At 47.7% G+C, this 20195-nt stretch overlaps 1 protein-coding gene across 1 annotated transcript; it reads right to left on the bottom strand.

The window, feature by feature from the left end:
- Positions 1 to 1065: 1065 nt before the first annotated feature.
- Positions 1066 to 19526, bottom strand: ESD (esterase D). The gene is made up of 8 exons (XM_009906261.2): positions 19456 to 19526; positions 17497 to 17585; positions 15091 to 15189; positions 11055 to 11179; positions 9458 to 9577; positions 6632 to 6730; positions 4386 to 4553; positions 1066 to 1294 (listed from the first exon to the last, which is right to left on the bottom strand). The coding sequence occupies exons 1-8, from the start codon at positions 19521 to 19523 to the stop codon at positions 1214 to 1216; spliced, it is 849 nt and encodes a 282-aa protein (XP_009904563.1). The 5' UTR covers positions 19524 to 19526; the 3' UTR covers positions 1066 to 1213.
- Positions 19527 to 20195: the final 669 nt, after the last annotated feature.

A 20195-nucleotide genomic window follows, 5' to 3' on the forward strand; every position in this document is an offset into this window, starting at 1 on the left:
TCTCCTCTCCTCTCCTCTCCTCTCCTCTCCTCTCCTCTCCTCTCCTCTCCTCTCCTCTCCTCTCCTCTCCTCTCCTCTCCCCTCCCCTCTCCTCTCCCCTCCTCTCCTCCCCCCATCCTCCCCTCCCCTCCCCTCCCCTCAAGTCTCCTCTCCTCAAGTCTCCTCTCCTCCCCGAACCTCTCCTCTCCCCTCTGAACCTCACCTCTTCTCTCCTCTCCTTTTTTCCTTTCCTTTTTTCCTTTTGTTTTTTTTTTAATGCAGTCCTAACCTACATGGCTAAAAACCAGAGAGCCTTCCTCACTCCTTTGTACACTTATTTATATGTGCAATAAAACATGCATGGCAAATCCATCCTACCCAAAGCAGTGACCATACTGTATGTAAGAAAGCCTTTATGCTGTCACAGAATCAATAAGGTTGGAAAAGACCTCAGAGATCATTAAGTCCAACCTAGCACCCAGCATCTCAGGACTAACTAAACCATGGCTCCAAATGCCACATCCAATCCCTTCTTGAACACCTCCAGGGATGGGGACTCCACCACCTCCCTGGGCAGCACATTCCAATGGCCAATCTCTCTTGCTGGGAAGAATTCCTTCCTCACCTCCAGCCTGAACCTCCCCTGGTACAGCTTGAGACTGTGTCCTCTTGTTCTGGTGCTGGCTGCCTGGGAGAAGAGACCAACCCCCACCTGGCTACAACCTCCCTTCAGTTAATTGTAGACAGCAAAAAGGTCTCCCCTGAGCCTTCCCTTCTCCAGGCTCAGCAACCCCAGCTCCCTCAGCCTCTCCTCACAGGGCTGTGCTCAAGGGCTCTCCCCAGCCTCATTGCCCTTCTCTGGACACGCTCAAGAGTCTCAATCTCCTTCTTAAATTGAGGGGCCCAGAACTGGACACAGGACTCAAGGTGTGACCTAACCAGTGCTGAGTCCAGGGGCACACTACTCCTGATGCAGGCGTGGATGCCATTGGCCAGGGATGGTGACTCCACCACATCCAACGGCCAATCACTCTCTCTGTGAAAGCATGCAAGCACATCCCCAATACTTACTCTACAGCACACGCATCAAATTAAGTGGGACTTTTATTTCTCTTGGCAGTACAATCAGAAGAGCTCCATTTTACAGAGAGTGCTTTCAGCAAACACTTCCTTTGTCTGGGTCACCACTATCCCTTGATTCCTCGTGGGCAGACGATGCTCACACCCAAAGGGTTCAGGCGTTGAGGTATTTCGCGTGGTGTTTGATGTGGTCGTTGATGAACGTTGCAATGAAAAAATAGCTGTGATCATAACCCTGGAGAGGGACACAGAAAGCAGCAAATAACCATAGAACCATAGAATCAGTGAAGCTGCAAAAGAGCAGCAAGTCCAACCTATCACCCAACACCTCAGGACTTCTAAACCGTGGCTTCAAGTGCCACGTCCGAGCCCTTTCTGAACACCTCCAGGGATGGTGACTCCACCACCTCCCTGGGCAGCACATTCCAAGGGCTAACAACTCTCTCTGTGAAGTGCTTTCTCCTCACCTTGAGCCTAAACCTCCCCTGGTGCTGTCTGAGACTGTGTCCTCTTGTTCTGGCTTCATCATACAGTTGCTGACGAAGCAGTCATGCCACTCTGTCTTCCAGGAAAGTCAATGACTTCTCTGGTTTGATGTGTGTTCAGAACTCAAAAGTCCCTGCATTTGATATAAAACCCTCTGGTGGTTCAGAGTGAGCCAGCTTGATCGCTCTTTTGCTCCAAAAGGGGCAAAACAAAGAAAATGCTCACACAAAGGACAGATAGGATGGAAAGTTTAAATGGAAGTGCTATTCACAATGACACATAACAGGACAAAGCATATACACCAAAATCCATAGTCTGGGCTTAACACAGAGGCTTATTACAATCACAGAATCACTAAGGTTGGAAAAGACCTCAGAGATCATCAAGTCCAACCTGTCACCCAACACCTCAGGACTAACTAAACCATGGCTTCAAGTGCCACATCCAATCCCCTCTTGAACACCTCCAGGGATGGTGACTCCACCACCTCCCTGGGCAGCACATTCCAACAGCCAATTACTCTTGCTGGGAAGAACTTTCTCCTCCCCTCGAGACTAAACCTCCCCTGGTGCAGCCTGAGACTGTGTCCTCTTGTTCTGGTGCTGGGTGCCTGGGAGAAGAGACCAACCCCCACCTGGCTACAACCTCCCTTCAGTTAATTGTAGACAGCAAGAAGATCTCCCCTGAGTCTCCTCTTCTCCAGGCTAAGCAACCCCAGCTCCCTCAGCCTCTCCTCACAGGGCTGTGCTCCAGACCTCTCCCCAGCCTGGGAGTGGAGTCACTGTCCCTGGAAGTCAAGAGGATTGGATGTGGCACTTGAAGCCATGGTTTAGTTAGTCCTGAGGTGTTGGGTGCTAGGTTGGACTTGATGACCTCTGAGGTCTTTTCCAACCTTATTGATTCTGTGATTCTATTCTGTGATTATTTTATGAAGTGTTGGTTTGTTGTTTTTGCTTGGAGGCAAAGCACACCAGGACCTGCAGGTGTGCATTATGAAAGATTTATGGAAAATAAAGTTATTTTAAACTCCCCTTCTTTCACCACCCCACCCCCTTTCCCACCAGATCTGCCCCTTTTCCACCACCACACCTCCTGCCCCATTTTCTCCCTTTTTCCCCTCAAACCCACAGCACCTGGGCTCTGCTGGAGTCTCCTCCCACCCCAGGTGTGGTCACTTTGCCCTCCCCACCTACTCCCCTATTTAATCCCCCTCAGGAAGGGCAGCAGCCCTAAGCTGAGCCCATCTGGGCTGAGGATCCTCCTCTCCTCACTGGTGAGTGCCCCTGGTGCACACTGGGTGTTGGTGGTGGTGACTCCAAAGGCCGGGGGGCCTGGTGGCCCCCCGGCTGTTAGGGCCAGGATTCATGACTGCTCCAATATCACCCACAGGTGCTGGCTGGGGCTGAGCTCCTCTGTGTGGTATCTTGGCTGGTGAGGGTCTGGGATGGGTGCAAAAATGATGGTGATGGAGCAGGAGCTATTTAGGCAGGGTGGAGGATGGTGTAGAGGGAGCAAGAGCTGCCTGGGGAAGATGAAGTGGGGGCTGAGCTACTGCACTACAGGAAAGAGCAAACCTTCCACCTGGGTCTTTGACTGAACTGGGGAGAGGTCAAGCAGTTCTATGCTGTCCACCAAAGCATAAGCAAACTACATCACAGTGTTACACTAAACATGATTCCCACAGCACAGATAAGGAATCCAGCAAAACCACAGCTCTCACTTTGCTTGTGTACCCACTGGGAAACCTACTTATTATGAAGCATTACTGCTGCTGCTTCAGCTGACTGCCTGCAACTTGAATTGACATCAACAGAGCAGTCTGCTAAACTAGAATCATGACCCCACCTAGTGGTGCAGCTGAACTGATGGATATTGCACTCCTTGATGGTTGATAGATCCTAGAACCAATAAGGTTGGAAAGGACCTCAGAGATCATCAAGTCCAACCTGTCACTCAGGACCTCATGACCAACTAAACCATGGCTTCAAGTGCCAAGTCCAAGCCCCTCCTGAACACCTCCAGGGAGGGTAACTCCACCCCGTCCCTGGGCAGCACATTCCAATGGCCAATCTCTCTTTCTGGGAAGAACTCTTTCCTCACCCCAAGCCTAAACTTCCCCTGGCACAGCTTGAGACTGTGTCCTCTTGTTCTTGTGTTGCTTGCCTGGGAGAAGAGACCGACCCCCCACCTGGCTACAACCTCCTCTCAGGTAGTTGCAGACAGCAAGAAGGTCTCCCCTGAGCCTCCTCTTCTCCAGGCTAAGCAACCCCAGCTCCCTCAGCCTCTCCTCACAGGGCTGTGCTCCAAACCCCTCCCCAGCTCTGTTGCCCTTCTCTGGACATGTTCAAGTGTTTCAATCTCCTTCTTAAATTGAGGAGCCCAGAACTGGACACAGGACTCCAGGTGTGGCCTGACCAGTGCTGAATACAGGGCAGAGTGACCTCTCTGCTCTTGCTGGCCACAGTATTCCTGATCCAGGCCAGGATGCCATTGGCCTTCTTAGCCACCTGGCCACACTGCTGGCTCATGTTCAGCTGCTGTCAACCAGTCCCCCCTAGGTCCCTTTCTGCCTGGCTGCTCTCCAGCCACTCCAACCCCAGCCTGTAGCACTGCATGGGGTGGTTGTGACCCAAGTGCACCACCTGGCACTTGGACTTGTTCAATGCCATCATGCTATGGGAAATGTCACTCCTCACCCTCTTCCTCACCTGGGCAGGGCACACAGTCACAGGTCAGTGACAGCACACCCCATGAAGAGACAATTTCTTCACTACCTGCCACACAGGCTCAAAAATCACACATTAGCAACCCAACAACCATGGACTGCAGAAGCAACCTACCTGCTGCAATCTAAAGACAACTGGGATTTTCTGCTCTGTACAGGCTGCAATGAAGTTATCAGGCAGTAACTGGCCTGCTGATAGGAACTGGTCATCTTTGCCTTGATCAATCAAGATGTCCAAGTGAGAGTTTGGGTAGGACTTCACAAGTTGTGTAGCATCATATGCCTGCAGGAATAGGAATAGAATAAACCAGGTTGGAAGAGACCTTGCTATCATTGTGTACACTATCATTGTGTACAACCTATCATCCAACACCACCTAATCAACTAAACCATGCAACCAAGCACCCTATCAAGTCTCCTCCTGAACACCTCCAGAAAGAAAGAACATTCAGTTGTGTGACTGGGTGAAGTCTGCTGACTGCAAGGGAGGAATGGCAGCTACCAAGTACTGGGAGATACTGATCAGGACATGAAATTGCACTTTGGAGAACTCCAGGCAAATGAGAAGTAACACTCATGTTCTTAAAGGCCAAAGGTATGACCTAAGTAATTATCAAGTAGGCACTTCAACATTATTTCTGGACCAAACACAATGTCCAGCCCAGAGCTAAATCCATACAGACTCAAGAACTGCAAGATGATCCAGTACCAAGTCACCTGCTCATACAGAAATGAGATCTTGCAAAGACAACTCAGTATCTTCATGTAACTATTTGGGCACCTAAAGGTCAGAACACTGATGTAACATAGGGCAATTTCAAGCAGCAATATGGAAATCAGAGGCTGTGTATCTGTGCAAAGGCAGGTCTGAATCTGTTCCTGCTGCCTGCTGGTGATGTACTGCACAGGGTTGGTAGAAAAGCTCCAGAGCGAGTTAAGAGGCCAGAAAGAGGTCCCCATGCCCAACCCTCACAGCTTCAACCAGGTTGGAAAAGACCTCAGAGATCATCAAGTCCAACCTGATACCCTCATACACCTCATGGCCAGCTAAATAATGGCTTCAAGTGCCTCATCCAGTCCCCTCTTGAACACCTCCAGGGATGGTGACTCCACCACCTCCCTGGGCAGCACATCCCAATGGCCAATCTCTCTTTCTGGGATGAACTTTCTCCTCACCTCAAGCTTAACCTCCCCTGGGTGCAGCTTGAGACTGTGTCTTCTTGTTCTGGTTGCTAGAGAGAAGAGACCAACTCCCTCCTGGCTACAATCCCCCTTCAGGTAGTTGTAGACAGCAATGAGGTCTCCCCTGAGCCTCCTCTTCTAAGCAACCCCAGCTCCCTCAGCCTCTCCCCGCAGGGCTGTGCTCCAGACCTCTCCCCAGCCTCGTTGCCCTTCTCTGGACACCTTCCTGTGTCTCAATGTCCTTCTTAAACTGAGGATCCCAGAACTGGACACAGGACTCAAGGAATTATGTGAAGTGTAAGAAAGTTTCCTTCATCATTTTTAAATATCCAATCTAACTGTGGAAGCAGCTAATGCTCTCCATTCCTGTAAGGTTTTAATCAGAGCTGGGCATCTTCCTTAGAGACACTTCCATCCCCTTTACAAGGGATTTAACTTCACTTTGTAGTCATTTACAAGGAATTCAGAGTACCTGGTCACAAGTGATCTCTGTGACTAGATTCTAGGGACAACTCCAGCACTGTTTATGCTGAGATTAAAACCACCAAAGGGCTGCCCAGGCAGTGCAACAACATGCAGACCAGGATTTTTGCATCTTACCCCTCCACACATGACTACTTGTATTCCAAACTTAGGCTTCTAGAGCTAGAAACCTAACTTTTTCTTCTTTAATCCTCTTCCACAGGATACCAACTTCCCAGGATCCAATGGGCCCCTCTGTGTGCTGCCTCTGCAGATGCCATGGGGCTCCTCACTTTCTGTACAGTTTGTAGCAGTTTCTCTTTTCTGGCTACTGCAAAGCCCAGCTGGTTTGTAGGCTGAGAACTGAGCTTTTGAGGAAACAGGCCACAGTTTCAGTCTTTTAAACTGCTCACTGCTTCTATGCAGCATGGAAGGTCTCAGACTGCTCACAGGGCTTCTTAGAGCTGACTTCATGATCCTCATTGAACAAGTAGAAATTAAGTCCATGTGGTGAGAGCCTTCATCTCATGTTATCAGCACCAGCAGCATGTCATAACCACTAGAAACATGTAAAATGTTTATCCATGCTTAAGGGCATAGCAAAACAGCAGCACCAGCTCAGGGGCACCCCTGAGTTTTGTCCCAGATTCCTGCTGTGATGTATCTACAGAACACTCCTTCACATGCTGCTGAAGGACCATGAGTTGCATCACTTACCTCCCATTTGCTTACATCTGATCCCAGGTACCCACCAAAGGCTTTCTTCCCCCACTGACACTGGATGGGATTGCAGATGGGAGCAAAGGCTGACACAGACTGTTCAGAAAGAAAGCATGAAAAAACAAAGGTGAATCAAGAAAGGTGGTCTCTGCCAACTGGCAAGCAGACTAAGAGCCTTTTCAAAAGTGATTTTGAAGTTACCACCAGCACCCAGGACTTCCCCACCAACCCTCTGAAGCATCCTAAACGTGATCCTACTGTCCTCTTATCTGTTCTTTCTGGTCTTAACAGTTTTGCTTTGCTTTTTTGCTCCTGAGCCAAGCTTCAAAAGGCAGGGCTAGATGCCCCATTCCTTTCCTTCTTGGGAGATGTTGGCTTGAATTACCTTAGGCAGCACAGAATAGAATAAACCAGGTTGGAAGAGACCTTCAAGATCATCAAGTCCAACCTATCATCCAACACCACCTAATCAACTAACCCATGGCACCAAGCACCCCATCAAGTCTCCTCCTAAACACCTCCAGTGATGGTGACTCCACCACCTCCCCAGGCAGCCCATTCCAATGGGCAATCACTCTCTCTGTGTAGAATTTCTTCCTAACCTCCAGCCTAAACCTCCCCTGGTGCAGCTTGAGACTGTGTCGTCTTGTTCTGGTGCTGGCTGCCTGGGAGAAGAGACCAGCCCCAGAAGGCTCTCAAGCCTGCTGTTGGGTCACCATGGTCCAAGTGTAGGACCATTTTGAGTCCAGCTGCATTTTGGCAGGACCTAACAAAAATTCCTGAGGCATGGGGCTGCTCAGCCAGTCTAAACATGCAAGAGTGTCTCAAAAATGTAGGCACCTCCAGGCTCAGGGGTGAAGAAAAGTACATTTCAGATCACAACTCCTGGTACCTCTGCCAGGAGTCCAAGCCCTGTTCTTACACTCTTTTATTCTTTTGGATTTAGCCCTGGGACAGCAATATTTCCACTCTCCTGTCTTGCAGAAAAATAGCCACAAACCACCTGAGGCACTGCCAGTCCTCTTGGATTTTGGTATTTTCAATTTCATGTGTAGTTCTCTTAGATGATAAAACTCACACCTAAGTGCCACCAGGGAAAAGGAAAATTTCTGACCTACTGCCTCCAAAAGGTAAAAATGAGAGAGAGAAAAATGAAGCTTTCTCTTACATCCAACTCTTTTAGAAGGCCAAGCTGCTGACACTGAGTGTTGTGCTATTTGCAAAACTGCAGCTGCATTTCTGCAGCTGCTGCCTGCCCAGTGCCCAGACAGCCCATGACAGGACTGATCCCCAAGGGCAGAGCCCCACATCTTTCAAACAGCAGCACTCAGCCATGCACTTTCCACAAGCCCAGCTCCAAAGCCAACCACAAAGTTCCCCTCAAACCCTCGTGAGCATGAAAGGAAAGCCAAATCAGGTCCAGCATGGTTGCTTTAGGCTCAAGTAGAACACAAATGAACACAACTTCAGATGTGTTGCATGTTCAATAAAGAACCAAAAAGACAAGTAAATTAGAGAGTATTTGGAAAAGCTGACATGAAAATCTTGGTAGGGTAAAGTGGGCAGGGGGGAGAGCCTCCAGATACTACTCCAAGTGCTGATAGGATAGGAGATGGGATGGGATAGGATAGGATAGGATAAGATAGAATAGGATAGGATAGAATTGAATTGAATTGAATTGAATTGACCAGGTTGGAAAATACCTTTGAGATCATCAAGTCCAACCTATCACCCAACACCATCTAATCAACTCAACCATGGCACCAAGTGCCTCATCCAGCCCCTACAGGTACACCTGCTATCAGTTGGAGTTAAAAGGCTCTGCAAACACACACATAATGGTGGCAAGAAGCTCTGCTGGTAAAGCTCCAGAATGAACAAGGCAAGATTTAAAAGGATAGAGCACACAAGCAGATTCCTAAACAATACTGGCAGCATGAAGTAACTCCAGAGCTAGAAGGGCTTTGTTCAGAAGCAAAAGTTACTGGTTTGGAAGAGCTGTAGTGTAATCCAAAAGAAACACAACTTTCTTTTTGCCTTTAAAAATTTACAGATTCCCCCTTCTCCTCCTCAGACCCCCCCTCCAATTTTAGTGATACTCATCATCCCTGAGTGGTGCTTCTGGAAGCATTCAATATTCTAATACTAGGTATCAATGAACAGCTGCAAGTAAAGCCATTTATACATTTAATGCTGTAACAGAACCTGGTATTATGGTTTCTTTCTTCCCTTCTACAGAAATCTCTACAAGCCTTAGTATACCTCATGTAAACTGTATTATCATAGAATCCAAGAGGTTGGAAAAGACCTCAGAGATCATCAAGGCCAACCTGTCACCCAACACCTCAGGACTAAGTAAACCATGGCTGCAAGTGCCACATCCAATCCTTTCTTGGATACCTCCAGGGATGGTGACTCCACCACCTCCCTGGGCAGCACATTCCAATGGCAAATCACTCCTTCTGGGAAGAACTTTCTCCTCACCCAAGCCTAAACCTCCCCTGGCACAGCTTGAGACTGTGTCCTCTTGTTCTGGTGCTGGGTGCCTGGGAGAAGAGACCAACCCCCACCTGGCTACAACCTCCCTTCAGGGAGTTGTAGAGAGCAAGAAGGTCTCCCCTGAGCCTCCTCTTCTCCAGACTAAGCAACCCCAGCTCCTTCACCCTCTCCTCACAGGGCTGTGCTCCAGACCCTTCCCCAACTTTGTTGCCCCTCTCGGGACACATTCAGGAGTCTCAATATCCTTCTTAAACTGAGGGGCCCAGAACTGGACACAGGACTCAAGGTGTGGTCTAACCAGTGCTGAGTCCAGCAAACACTTACTTTGTACTTTCCAGGATTCTTCAGAGTGAGAATAAGAGCTCCATGACCTCCCATGGAATGGCCAAAAATCGACATCCGTTCAGGGTCAGTTGGAAAATTGGCATTGATTAGTTTAGGCAGCTGCAAAGCAACAGTAACAAGAAAAAATACTAAAGTAACTGCATATATTTAGGAAAGAAAAGCACACAAATAGCTAACATAGTGCCAAGAAGCCTCTGACACCAAAAGCACATCTTTGGTCTCGCTTGACATTTGTGATCATGGCCTGAAAGCAATCTGAACTACAACATAAAACCCGGCCCTGAGCAAAGCCTTCGACACTGTCCTGCACCACAGCCTGGTCTCCAGGCTGGTGACACATGGGTTTGATGGGTAACCACTGGATGGATACAGAACTGGCTTGATGGCTGCACCCAAAGAGTGGCTGTCCAGGGCTCCATGCCCCAGTGCAGGCCAGGGACAAGCAGAGTCCCTCAGGGATCAGTCCTGGGACCAGGCTTGGTCAACATCTTTGTGGGTGCCATGGACAGTGGCATTGAGTGCACCCTCAGCAAGTTTGCTGAGGACACCAAGCTGTGTGGTGCAGCAGACAGGCTGGAGGGAAGGGATCCATCCAGAGGGACCTGGACAGGCTGGAGAGGTGGGCACAAGCCAGCCTCAGGAGGTTCAACAAGAGCAAGGGCAGGGTCCTGCAGCTGGGTGGAGGCAATCCCAGGCACAAATCCAGGCTGGGCAGTGACTGGCTGGAAAGCAGCCCTGAGGAGAGAGACTTGGGGGTGCTGGGGGAGGAGAAGCTCACCAGGAGCTCTCAGTGTGCACTTGCAGCCCAGAAAGCCAACCAGAGCCTGGGCTGCAGCAAGAGAAGTGTGGCCAGCAGGGCCAGGGAGGGGATTCTCCCCCTCTGCTCAGCTCTGGGGAGACCCCACCTGGAGTCCTGCCTCCAGTTCTGGAGCCCCTATTCCAAGAGGGATCTGGAGGTGCTGGAAGGTGTCCAGAGAAGGGCCAGGAGGATGAGCAGAGGGCTGGAGCACCTCTCCTGTGAGGACAGACTGAAGGAGTTGGGGCTGTTCAGTCTGGAGCAGAGAAGGCTCCCAGGTGACCTCATTGTGGCCTTCCAGTATCTGAAGAGGGCCTCCAAGAAGGCTGGGGAGGGACTTCTCAGGCTCTCAGGTAGTGCTAGGACTAGGGGGGATGGAATGAAGCTGGAGGTGGGGAGATTCAGGCTGGAGGTGAGGAGGAAGTTCTTCCCCAGGAGAGTGGTGAAGCCCTGGAATGGGTTGTCCAGGGAGGTGGTTGGGGCCCCATCCCTGGAGGTGTTTAAGACCAACCCACACCTGCCTACAGCCTCCCTTCAGGTAGTTGTTATGTGTTTGGTGAGGGAAGGGCTACCAACTGGATAAATCCAACCACCAAAATAACAAAGGATTAAAAAAGCAACAGTAAGCTCTTTCCATGAAAGAGGCAAGCAAGAAAACAACAAACCATCTCTGGGCTATCAAACAGGCAAGCTTTGGTGCCTGGAACAAAAAGCATGACTAAACTGTACCCACTCTTCATCTTAGCCAAAACCACCAGAGGAACCCAGCAGCAGAGTTACCTCATCCTTTATGTAGGAATACATCCTATAGTTTGTTTTCCAAGGCTCTTCAGTGGCATCCACATAAAAGCCAGCACCAGTGCCAAAATCCCAGCTTTCATCTTCTCCTTCAATATTGCAGCCACCTGCCATGAAAATTCTCTCTGTAGTTACTGTCTTCCCATTTATTAGATGTCCAGAACTGGAGACCTTGCCACACAAAAGCAGAGGGATTGGAAAGGAGTTTCTCAACACATCTCTACCCATCCAACCATAAGACACCCTGGATTTTCATTCATTAGCAGAGTGTTTTCAAGTGTTAATTCATTCATCAATATTGCACATGTATGGAACTTCTAAGCTGCTTCAGTATACCTTGATAAATACACAGAACACACAGATCTCTCCTCACCTACAGGGAAGGGAAAGGGAAAGGGAAAGGGAAAGGGAAAGGGGAAGGGGAAGGGGAAGGGGAAGGGAATAAGGAATAGAAAATGGAAATAGAATTAGAATAGAATAGAAATAACCAGGTTGGAAAAGACCTCAGAGATCATCAAGTCCAACCCATAACCCAACACCATCTAATCAACTAAACCATGGCACCAAGTGCCTCATCCAGGCTCTTCCTTAACACCTCCAGTGATGGTGACTCCACCACCTCCCTGGGCAGCACATTCCAATGGCCAATCTCTCTTTCTGGGAAGAATTTCTTCCTAACATCCAGCCTAAACCTCCCCTGGTGCAGCTTGAGACTGTGTCCTCTTGTTCTGGTGCTGGTTGCCTGGGAGAAGAGACCAACCCCCACCTGGCTACAACCTCCCTTCAGGTAGCTGTACTTCAGTAAAGCTTCACACAATTTACCCAGGGACCTACTCAGAAGCTGACACTTGTTAATTGGTGTTATCAGCTTATGTCAGTTACTAGACCTCCTCCTATCAACTATAAAGAAACTATGTGAGAAACTGCAGTAAATTTTCCTTCCCCTAGAAGGACAGACCCATGTATCATCCAGTGATGTGTCCAGACCAGTTTAAATGCTCCAGGTAATGCCTGCTACACCTCCCTTATTAAGATTCAGCAACATAATGACACTTCCTGTTCCTATCAGTTCTGAAGTATGTAACTCTGCCTTGTCTGCAATTCACTTCACTGCTCTCATCAATGACTCCTCATAAAACTGAAGCAATTCCTTCTTTCAGTAACTACAGGGCTGTATCCATTTTTCCAAGGCCACACTTTCAATTGCAGTAGTCTCCTTGAATGCAAGTACACCCCAGCCAGTCCTCTCTCACTGCTCCATTGATGAGCCCATGATTTACCAGCCTGCTTTGCAGAACAGAATGTAATATTTCCAAGTGTATGTGACAGGATAAAATGCCCTCCTTTCCTCCAAAGTGTTCCTAGCTTCTGCACCCCAAAATTACGTGGGCTTTCACCACTGTCAGATTACACTGCACACCAACCTGTAATTTGACAGTCCTTGACAATTACCCACTACTCTGTCATCAGGTGGAATCCAATTTTCAAAGGATCAAAGCTGAGTTTGCTCCTGTGACATGCCCTTGAACACTGAGTGATTTGGTAAGTTAACAGGCCAGCAGTTGTGGAGACTGGGTCTGCTTACACAACATGTTGGATATAAAAGTCCACCTTTGAAGACTCAGAAAGTCCTGCCAGGCAAAAAAGGCAATGCTGATAGGATAGGATAGGATAGGATAGGATAGGATAGGATAGGATAGGATAGGATAGGATAGGATAGGATAGGATAGGATAGGATAGGATAGGATAGGATAGGATAGGATAGGATGGGATGGGATAGGATGGGATGGGATGGGATGGGATGGGATAGCATAGCATAGCATAGCATAGCATAGCATAGCATAGCATAGAATAATAGCATAGAATAATAGCATAGAATAGAATTAACCAGGTTGGAAGAGACCTTTGAGATCATTGAGTCCAACCTATCACCCAACACCATCTAATCAACTAAACCATGGCACCAAGTGCCTCATCCAGTCTCTTCCTAAACACCTCCAGTGATGGTGACTCCACCACCTCCCTGGGCAGCACATTCCAATGGCCAATCTCTCTTTTTGGGAAGAATTTCTTCCTCACATCCAACCTGAACCTCCCCTGGTGCAGCTTGAGACTGTGTCCTCTTGTTCTGTTGCTGGCTGCCTGGGAGAAGAGACCCACCTGGCTAGAACCTCCCTTCAGGCAGTTGTAGACAACAAGAAGGTCTCCCCTGAGCCTCCTCTTCTCCAGGCTAAGCAACCCCAGCTCCCTCAGCCTCTCCTCACAGGGCTGTGCTCAAGGCCTCTCCCCAGCCTCGTTGCCCTTCTCTGGAATCCAGCAAAGGCTTCAGCAAAATCCAGCAAATACTAAACATCACACAGTGAATCTGCAGAAGACTGTCCTGCTTTGAGGCCAGGCAGATCCTCTCTTGCCCCTGAAAGGGGCAAAAGAATGAGACTCACACAAGTGGATTGCAGAAGTGATGGAAAGTTTAAATGGAAAAGCAATTAGTGTTTGACAGAAGTTGCAAGCATCGTGGCAAAAGAATCCCCAAAGCATACAGAGTCCCCAACAGCACACCCAAAAGCCTCCCAACACTTCCATTCTCCCTACTTGAGGGTATACCAAAAGCCCCCAGGGCTCTTTCTTCCTCCCCCACTGCTAGGCTGGTCTCAAGACTGCCCAGGTCTGAGACTGCCCAGGTCTGAGACTGCCCCTCCCCCTTCTCCTCCTGGCATTAGGCCTAGCCAGGCCTTGAGATAACTCCCCCACCATTACCCAATGGGGAGCATCTCCCACAGAGCAGAGAGGGAAGAAAGAGGAAGTGAAAGACTTTCCAGATGGATTTATAGGGCACAGGATATTATGGGTATGAAATACACTGTTTCCTATGTCCACCTACTAGGCTGGACACCAGAGGTGTAACTTCTGTGGCAGCAACAGGAAGCACCCAGTCTAGAATGCCCTATCCAGTAACTGCAGTTCCACCATTGTGGGGGTTCCCATACCAGATATAAACTCAGCCTTATACAAAGAACAGTACATCACTTTAAAAGGCCATTCATCACTAATCTATTGCAACTGTGTGCTGGGTTACACCCATCCTGGTTGTGAGAGCCCTGCTTCCCCCAGGGGACAAAAGAAACCTGATCCAGGTGAACAGAGAGGGACTTGGTTATCCCCTGCCAGAAGGAGGGGTCCCCCAGGTGGAAGGTGGTCTATTCCACTCCCCCTCCCTGTCCAGCAAGCCTATACAAAGGAAGACACTGAGGCCATCTCTCTCTTTGCTCCTGCCTGGCCTGTTCAAAAGAACCAAGAGCTGCTGCTGGCCTCCTGCTTCTGCCACGTGGTCAGGCCTGGTCTTCCCCCTGCTGCATCCAGGCTTCTCTGAAGGACTGAAATCCACATCCACCGAGGCAGACACAAGGCCATCCAAGTTTGGGTTGGTATATTCTCCTATTCATCCTTGTTCCTTACCCTTGTAAACCCTCCCTCTTACTGCTATACATAGATTTTGTTAAAAAAATTACTGCTCCTACTTCCAAACCAACTCCAGGTTATTTTTTTTGGGTAGATTAAACTCCAGTTAAGGCTTAAACCACCACAAGCTGCTAATGGGGATGAGTTTCTGGTTTGCCTTTTTCATGTTCTGGAATTCTCTGGAGACATGCATTTCCTCAGCTCTGGAAGACAACACATTTCTGCAGATCTTTTTAAACTCTCAGCAAGACACAAAGTGCAGGCAACTGTCTCTCTTTGCCCTTTTGTTCCCTCTCCTCACCTGTGCTGAACTCAATGGCTGCTTTGTTCTGGCTTTAGCGCCACAACAACAGAAGAGTTTCAAATGTCAAACCTTCACCACCGCGGTATTAAGAACATGAACAATGTAACCCAGAAAACTGCAAGATGCAGAGGTGAGGTCATGTTCTGACTCAGGTGGGCAACACAAGTGGAGCAAAGTGCAGCACTCAGGTCTCTGAGGATAAAGACAGTGTGCTTCAGCGTGATGCCTGTTACCATGTCTCTTGTTAAAACTTACGTGGGCTTGTGTCCGGCGCGACTACAATGAGGCCATGTTCAGCTGCAGCTTGATGAAAACCAGCTTTTGTTATGAAATTCTGTTCTGTGCAAGTTAACCCTAGAGAAATAAAACACAGCATTGGGTACACAGTGCTCACAGCATACCAGGCTCAAAAACTCTTCTTGACAGAAAAGGTTTTGAAACAAAACACGAGAGACACGGCAAAGCCTTTGCACTGGGTTCAATAACGCTTAGTACTCCACAGAAACAGACACAGAGGCACTTTTACTTCCAGTGACACTAGCCTTTCATAGAATCATAGAATCAATAAGGTTGGAAAAGACCTCAGAGATCATCAAGTCCAACCTATCACCCAACACCTCAGGACTAACTAAACCATGGCTTCAAGTGCCACGTCCAATCCTTTTCTGGACACCTCCAGGGATGGTGACTCCACCACCTCCCTGGGCAGCACATTCCAATGGCTAACAACTCTTTCTGTGAAGAAGCTTGTCCTCACCTCAAGCCTAAACTTCCCCTGGCACAGCTTGAGACTGTCCTCTTGCTCTGGTGCTGGTTGCCTGGGAGAAGAGATCAAAGTGCATCACATGGCACTTGGACTTGTTAAATGCCATCATGCTGGCCTCTGTCCAGCCTGTCAAGGTCCCTCTGCAGAGCCCTCCTACCCTCTAACAGATCAACTCCTGCTCCAAACTTGGTGTCATCTGCAAACTTACTGATGATGGACTCAATCCCCTTGTCCAGATCATCAATAAAGATACTGAACAGGATGGGGCCCAGCACTGATCCCTGGGGGACACCACTAGTGCCTGGCTGCCAGCTGGCTGTGGCACCATTCACCACCACTCTCTGGGCTTGGCCCTCCAGCCAGTTCCTAACTGATAGGGTGACAGGTTGGACCTGACCTCGAAGGTCTTTTCCAACCTGGTCTGGTCTGGTCTGGTCTGGTCTGGTCTCTTCTCTTCTCTTCTCTTCTCTTCTCTTCTCTTCTCTTCTCTTCTCTTCTCTTCTCTTCTCTTCTCTTCTCTTCTCTTCTCTTCTCTTCTCTTCTCTTCTCTTCTCTTCTCTTCTCTTCTCTTCTCTTCTCTTCTCTTCTCTTCTCTTCTCTTCTCTTCTCTTCTCTTCTCTTCTCTTCTCTTCTCTTCTCTTCTCTTCTCTTCTCTTCTCTTCTCTTCTCTTCTCTTCTCTTCTCTTCTCTTCTCTTCTCTTCCCTTCCCTTCCCTTCCATTCCATTCCATTCCATTCCATTCCATTCCATTCTATAAATCACACTTACTAGCTATTTTGTGACAGGAATGCATACAACAAATACAGTCTCCACCAGTCAGCTCTCCAACTTCCTAAACACAAGCTTCAATAAAGCAGCTCCTAAAACTACAGAACAGAGAGAACATCTGCTCTTCAGGATAAATAACAGGAAAAAAAATGTTGTAACCAATTAATCCTGAAGCCATTTACCAACATCAACCTGGCCAATTTTGGAACAATGCCTTAATATTATTTATGCACTTCTGGTGCTCTGTGGGTGGGGGAATAAAGCCAGGATAACTGGGAGCACATGCTTGTCCATACAGTCTCATTCAAGCTTGCTTTCCATCTAGTAAGACAACAAATGGACAGGACACTGAAGAAACAATGCTGTGAATGAGACAACTTCACTGCTGACACACAACACTCTTCCTCTTCTGGCTGTTTCTCACCCACAGGGTTACCTCACTCTACCTGTGCTTGCACCAAGGCAGCTAACAGCACTTCCCTTTCCAAGTTCACCTGCAAAGCAGCACTCTGATGAAGGTGGGGTCTGGAGGACAAATTTGCTGACTCCCACAGGCTGGATCTTGTCCCCTAGCCTGTAGGCTGGAGCAGTGTGTCACAGGCAAAAAGGGTAGAATATTTTGAACACTGAACATTTTGCAGCAAGGCTGTAGCCAGGTGGGGGTTGGTCTCTCCTCCCAGGCAACCAGCACCAGAATGGGAGGACACAGTCTCAAGCTGTGCCAGGGGAAGTTTAGGCTGGAGGTAAGGAGAAAGCTCTTCACAGAAAGAGAGATTGGCCATTGGAATGTGCTGCCCAGGGAGGTGGTGGAGTCACCATCCCTGGAGGTGTTCATATAAGGATTGGATGTGGCACTTGCAGCCATGGTTTAGTTAGTCTTGAGGTGTTGGGTGATTGGTTTGACTTAATGATCTCTGAGGTCTCTTCCAACCTTATTGATTCTATGATAGGCTACCCCTGAGGCCAGATGCTCCCAACTTTATCACAGCACACTCCCAAGTATTTCAAATAGATGATACAGAATGCCATAGCTGCCACTCTACACGTGCTTCCAGTACCTATAGCACAGTATTGTAAGCATGCTTAACATTATCTTTTTTCAAGTTAGTAAAATTCATGTTACTCACCTGAGAGCCAGTAGAGTACAGGACACTTGGCAGTTTCTGCTTTTGGAGGCAAGTAGATCCCAAATTTCATTTTGCATTTGAGCTCTGCACTGTATTAATAAAATATTCCTTGTTACCTGTGGTGGGTTGAAATTTCCCCCCCAACATTAACTTTGCCAGCCCAGCCCAGCTGGAAGCAAATGAAAGCTGTATTTACAAGCAAACCTATAATCTACAATGGAATGCACTGAATATGTACAAAATACACAGGATTCGCAATATTTACAGGTATTTACAGTTAATAAACAACACAAGGACCCCCCCTGGTCAAGGAGCAGGGGAAGCTATTAGCTTGTCCTTTTCTGCCACACACCCCCCCATACAAAGATGGGAGAAAGGAGCAGAGAAAGTTGCTGTTAGACTTAACCAAAACAATGAGGCCAAGGTCAAGCAGAAGCAAGTTGGTATCTCTCCAGAGCAAAGAATCAAGAAGAGAAGCAGAAAACTGCCTTATGGTAGATACCTCCCCAATGGAATTGTACAGAATTATCTTTATTTTCCTTTTTACACCCAATGTAATGATTTATTTACTTTTTACTACTGTTCTGCTCAAGATGTGTGAAAAATTTTAGAGGCAGAGCCTAAGACTACCACATTATCCCCATTATTTAATTGACAAGGTCCTGAACATTAAAAAAAAACCCCAACAGTTTGCTCAAAGAGAGACTTGGTCAGTGAATTGTAACAACTAAGTTAAATACAGTGAAAAGCAATCTTAGAACTCAGTCACAGCCTCTTAACTGAAAACAGCTAACCCTCCTACCTTGTTCTGAATCTACTTAAAAACTTACAAATAAACCACAGTATCACAGTACCACAGTATTGCCAAGGTTGGAAGAGACCTCGAGGATCATCGAGTCCAACCTGTCACCACAGACCTCATGACTAGACCATGGCACCAAGTGCCACGTCCAATCCCCTCTTGAAGACCTCCAGGGATGGGGACTCCACCACCTTTTTGCAGAAACCACATTTTTGCAGAGGCAGTTTGAAAATGGAATTTTGAACCCCAGAAAAATTTAACTTGAGCTTTGCCTATTAAATGGGAAAGTAACTTTTACTGAAGAAGACTTCCACGAGTTGCAGCACAGAGACTGCACAGCGTGCCCCAGCAAGAGTGGTTTTCAATGTGCAAAGTAACACAGAATAACAGAATCACCAAGGTTGGAAGAGATCTCAAAAATCATCAAGTCCAACTTGTCACCACAGATCCCATGACTAAACCATGGCACCAAGTGCCACGTCCAATCCCCTCTTGAACACCTCCAGGGATGGTGACTCCACCACCTCCCTGGGCAGCACATTCCAACGGCGAACGACTCTCTCAGTGAAGAACTTTCTCCTCACCCTGAGCCTAAACTTCCTCAGACTAACCAATTGCTCAGCTAATACTGAAGCCAAAATTGTCAATAAAAGCTTGCTTCATGTAACTAATGATGGGGTTTTTTTTGCTTTGGATGAGAAATGAAAACAAAGAAACAAACAAAAACCCAAACAAACCCCACACCTCAAAAACCCCCAAAGTTGTTCTGTTCACCTCCATCAAACAAGAATCTATGTACTGCACCTGACTGCTCACAGCACATTTTAAGAGTGCATAGACTTTGAGTGCATGAGTGCATTTAAGAGTGCATGGGACTTTGTACAGAGTGGTTCTCTGTGCTGCAAACAAGGCAAACAAAAGTAATGGAGCTCCATTTTCAGAGATAAAAATACTAGATTCCCATCTCAGATCTGCAGCACTAAGTACACTGGACACATTAACCATTAACAGGAAAGACAACACAGCCAAAAGAGCAGTAGACAGCATTCCTCACTGAAATACAGATAGAAGTGAGAACACCATTTTCCTGCAGACACTGACAGCAATGATAGCATGGATTCATTGCTAAACAGCTAATTTGCTTTTGTAGTGTTTACCTGTCATGTTCAAACACTTTCTGGAAACCCTCAAAGCATCTGTTGCTGGAAACCTGTTTCAGTGCCATGGCTTTAACTGCAAAAAAAAAAAAGAAAAGAAAAAGAAATAAAAATGGAGCAAGTGAAATTTGAAAATTAAATTCCTGAACTTAGAATAGAATAACCAAGTTGGAAAAGACTTTTGAGATCATCAATTCCAACCTATCATCCCACACCATCTAATCAACTAAACTATGGCACCAAGTGCCTCATCCAATCTCTTCCTAAACACCTCCAGTGATGGTGACTCCACCACCTCCCTGGGCAGCAGATTCCAATGGCCAATCTCTCTTTCTGGGAAGAATTTCTTCCTAACATCCAGCCTAAACCTCCCCTGGCACAGCTTGAGACTGTGTCCTCTTGTTCTGGTGCTGGTTGCCTGGGAGAAGAGACCAACCCCCACCTGGCTACAACTTCCCTTCAGCACACTTTTACTGTACTATGAGAACAGAAAACACAAGTACAACTTAAAGATTTAATGATTTTGATCTTTTATTAACTTTCTATTTCCTCACAGAAAGGGAGGGCAGAGGCAGCTGAGCTAGTGTGAGCAGAACCAACAAAGCCTCCCTTTCCTACTGATCCACATTTCCAGTAACATTTAGTGATGCAGTAACTGTAGCTCAACCTTTATCTATCAATGCTGCTACCATCAAGAAACGTCATGTGCTGTGCCTAGAACAGAATAGAATTAACCAGGT

Source organism: Dryobates pubescens, chromosome 7 (assembly GCF_014839835.1).
Source record: "Dryobates pubescens isolate bDryPub1 chromosome 7, bDryPub1.pri, whole genome shotgun sequence".
Taxonomy (NCBI): domain Eukaryota; kingdom Metazoa; phylum Chordata; class Aves; order Piciformes; family Picidae; genus Dryobates; species Dryobates pubescens.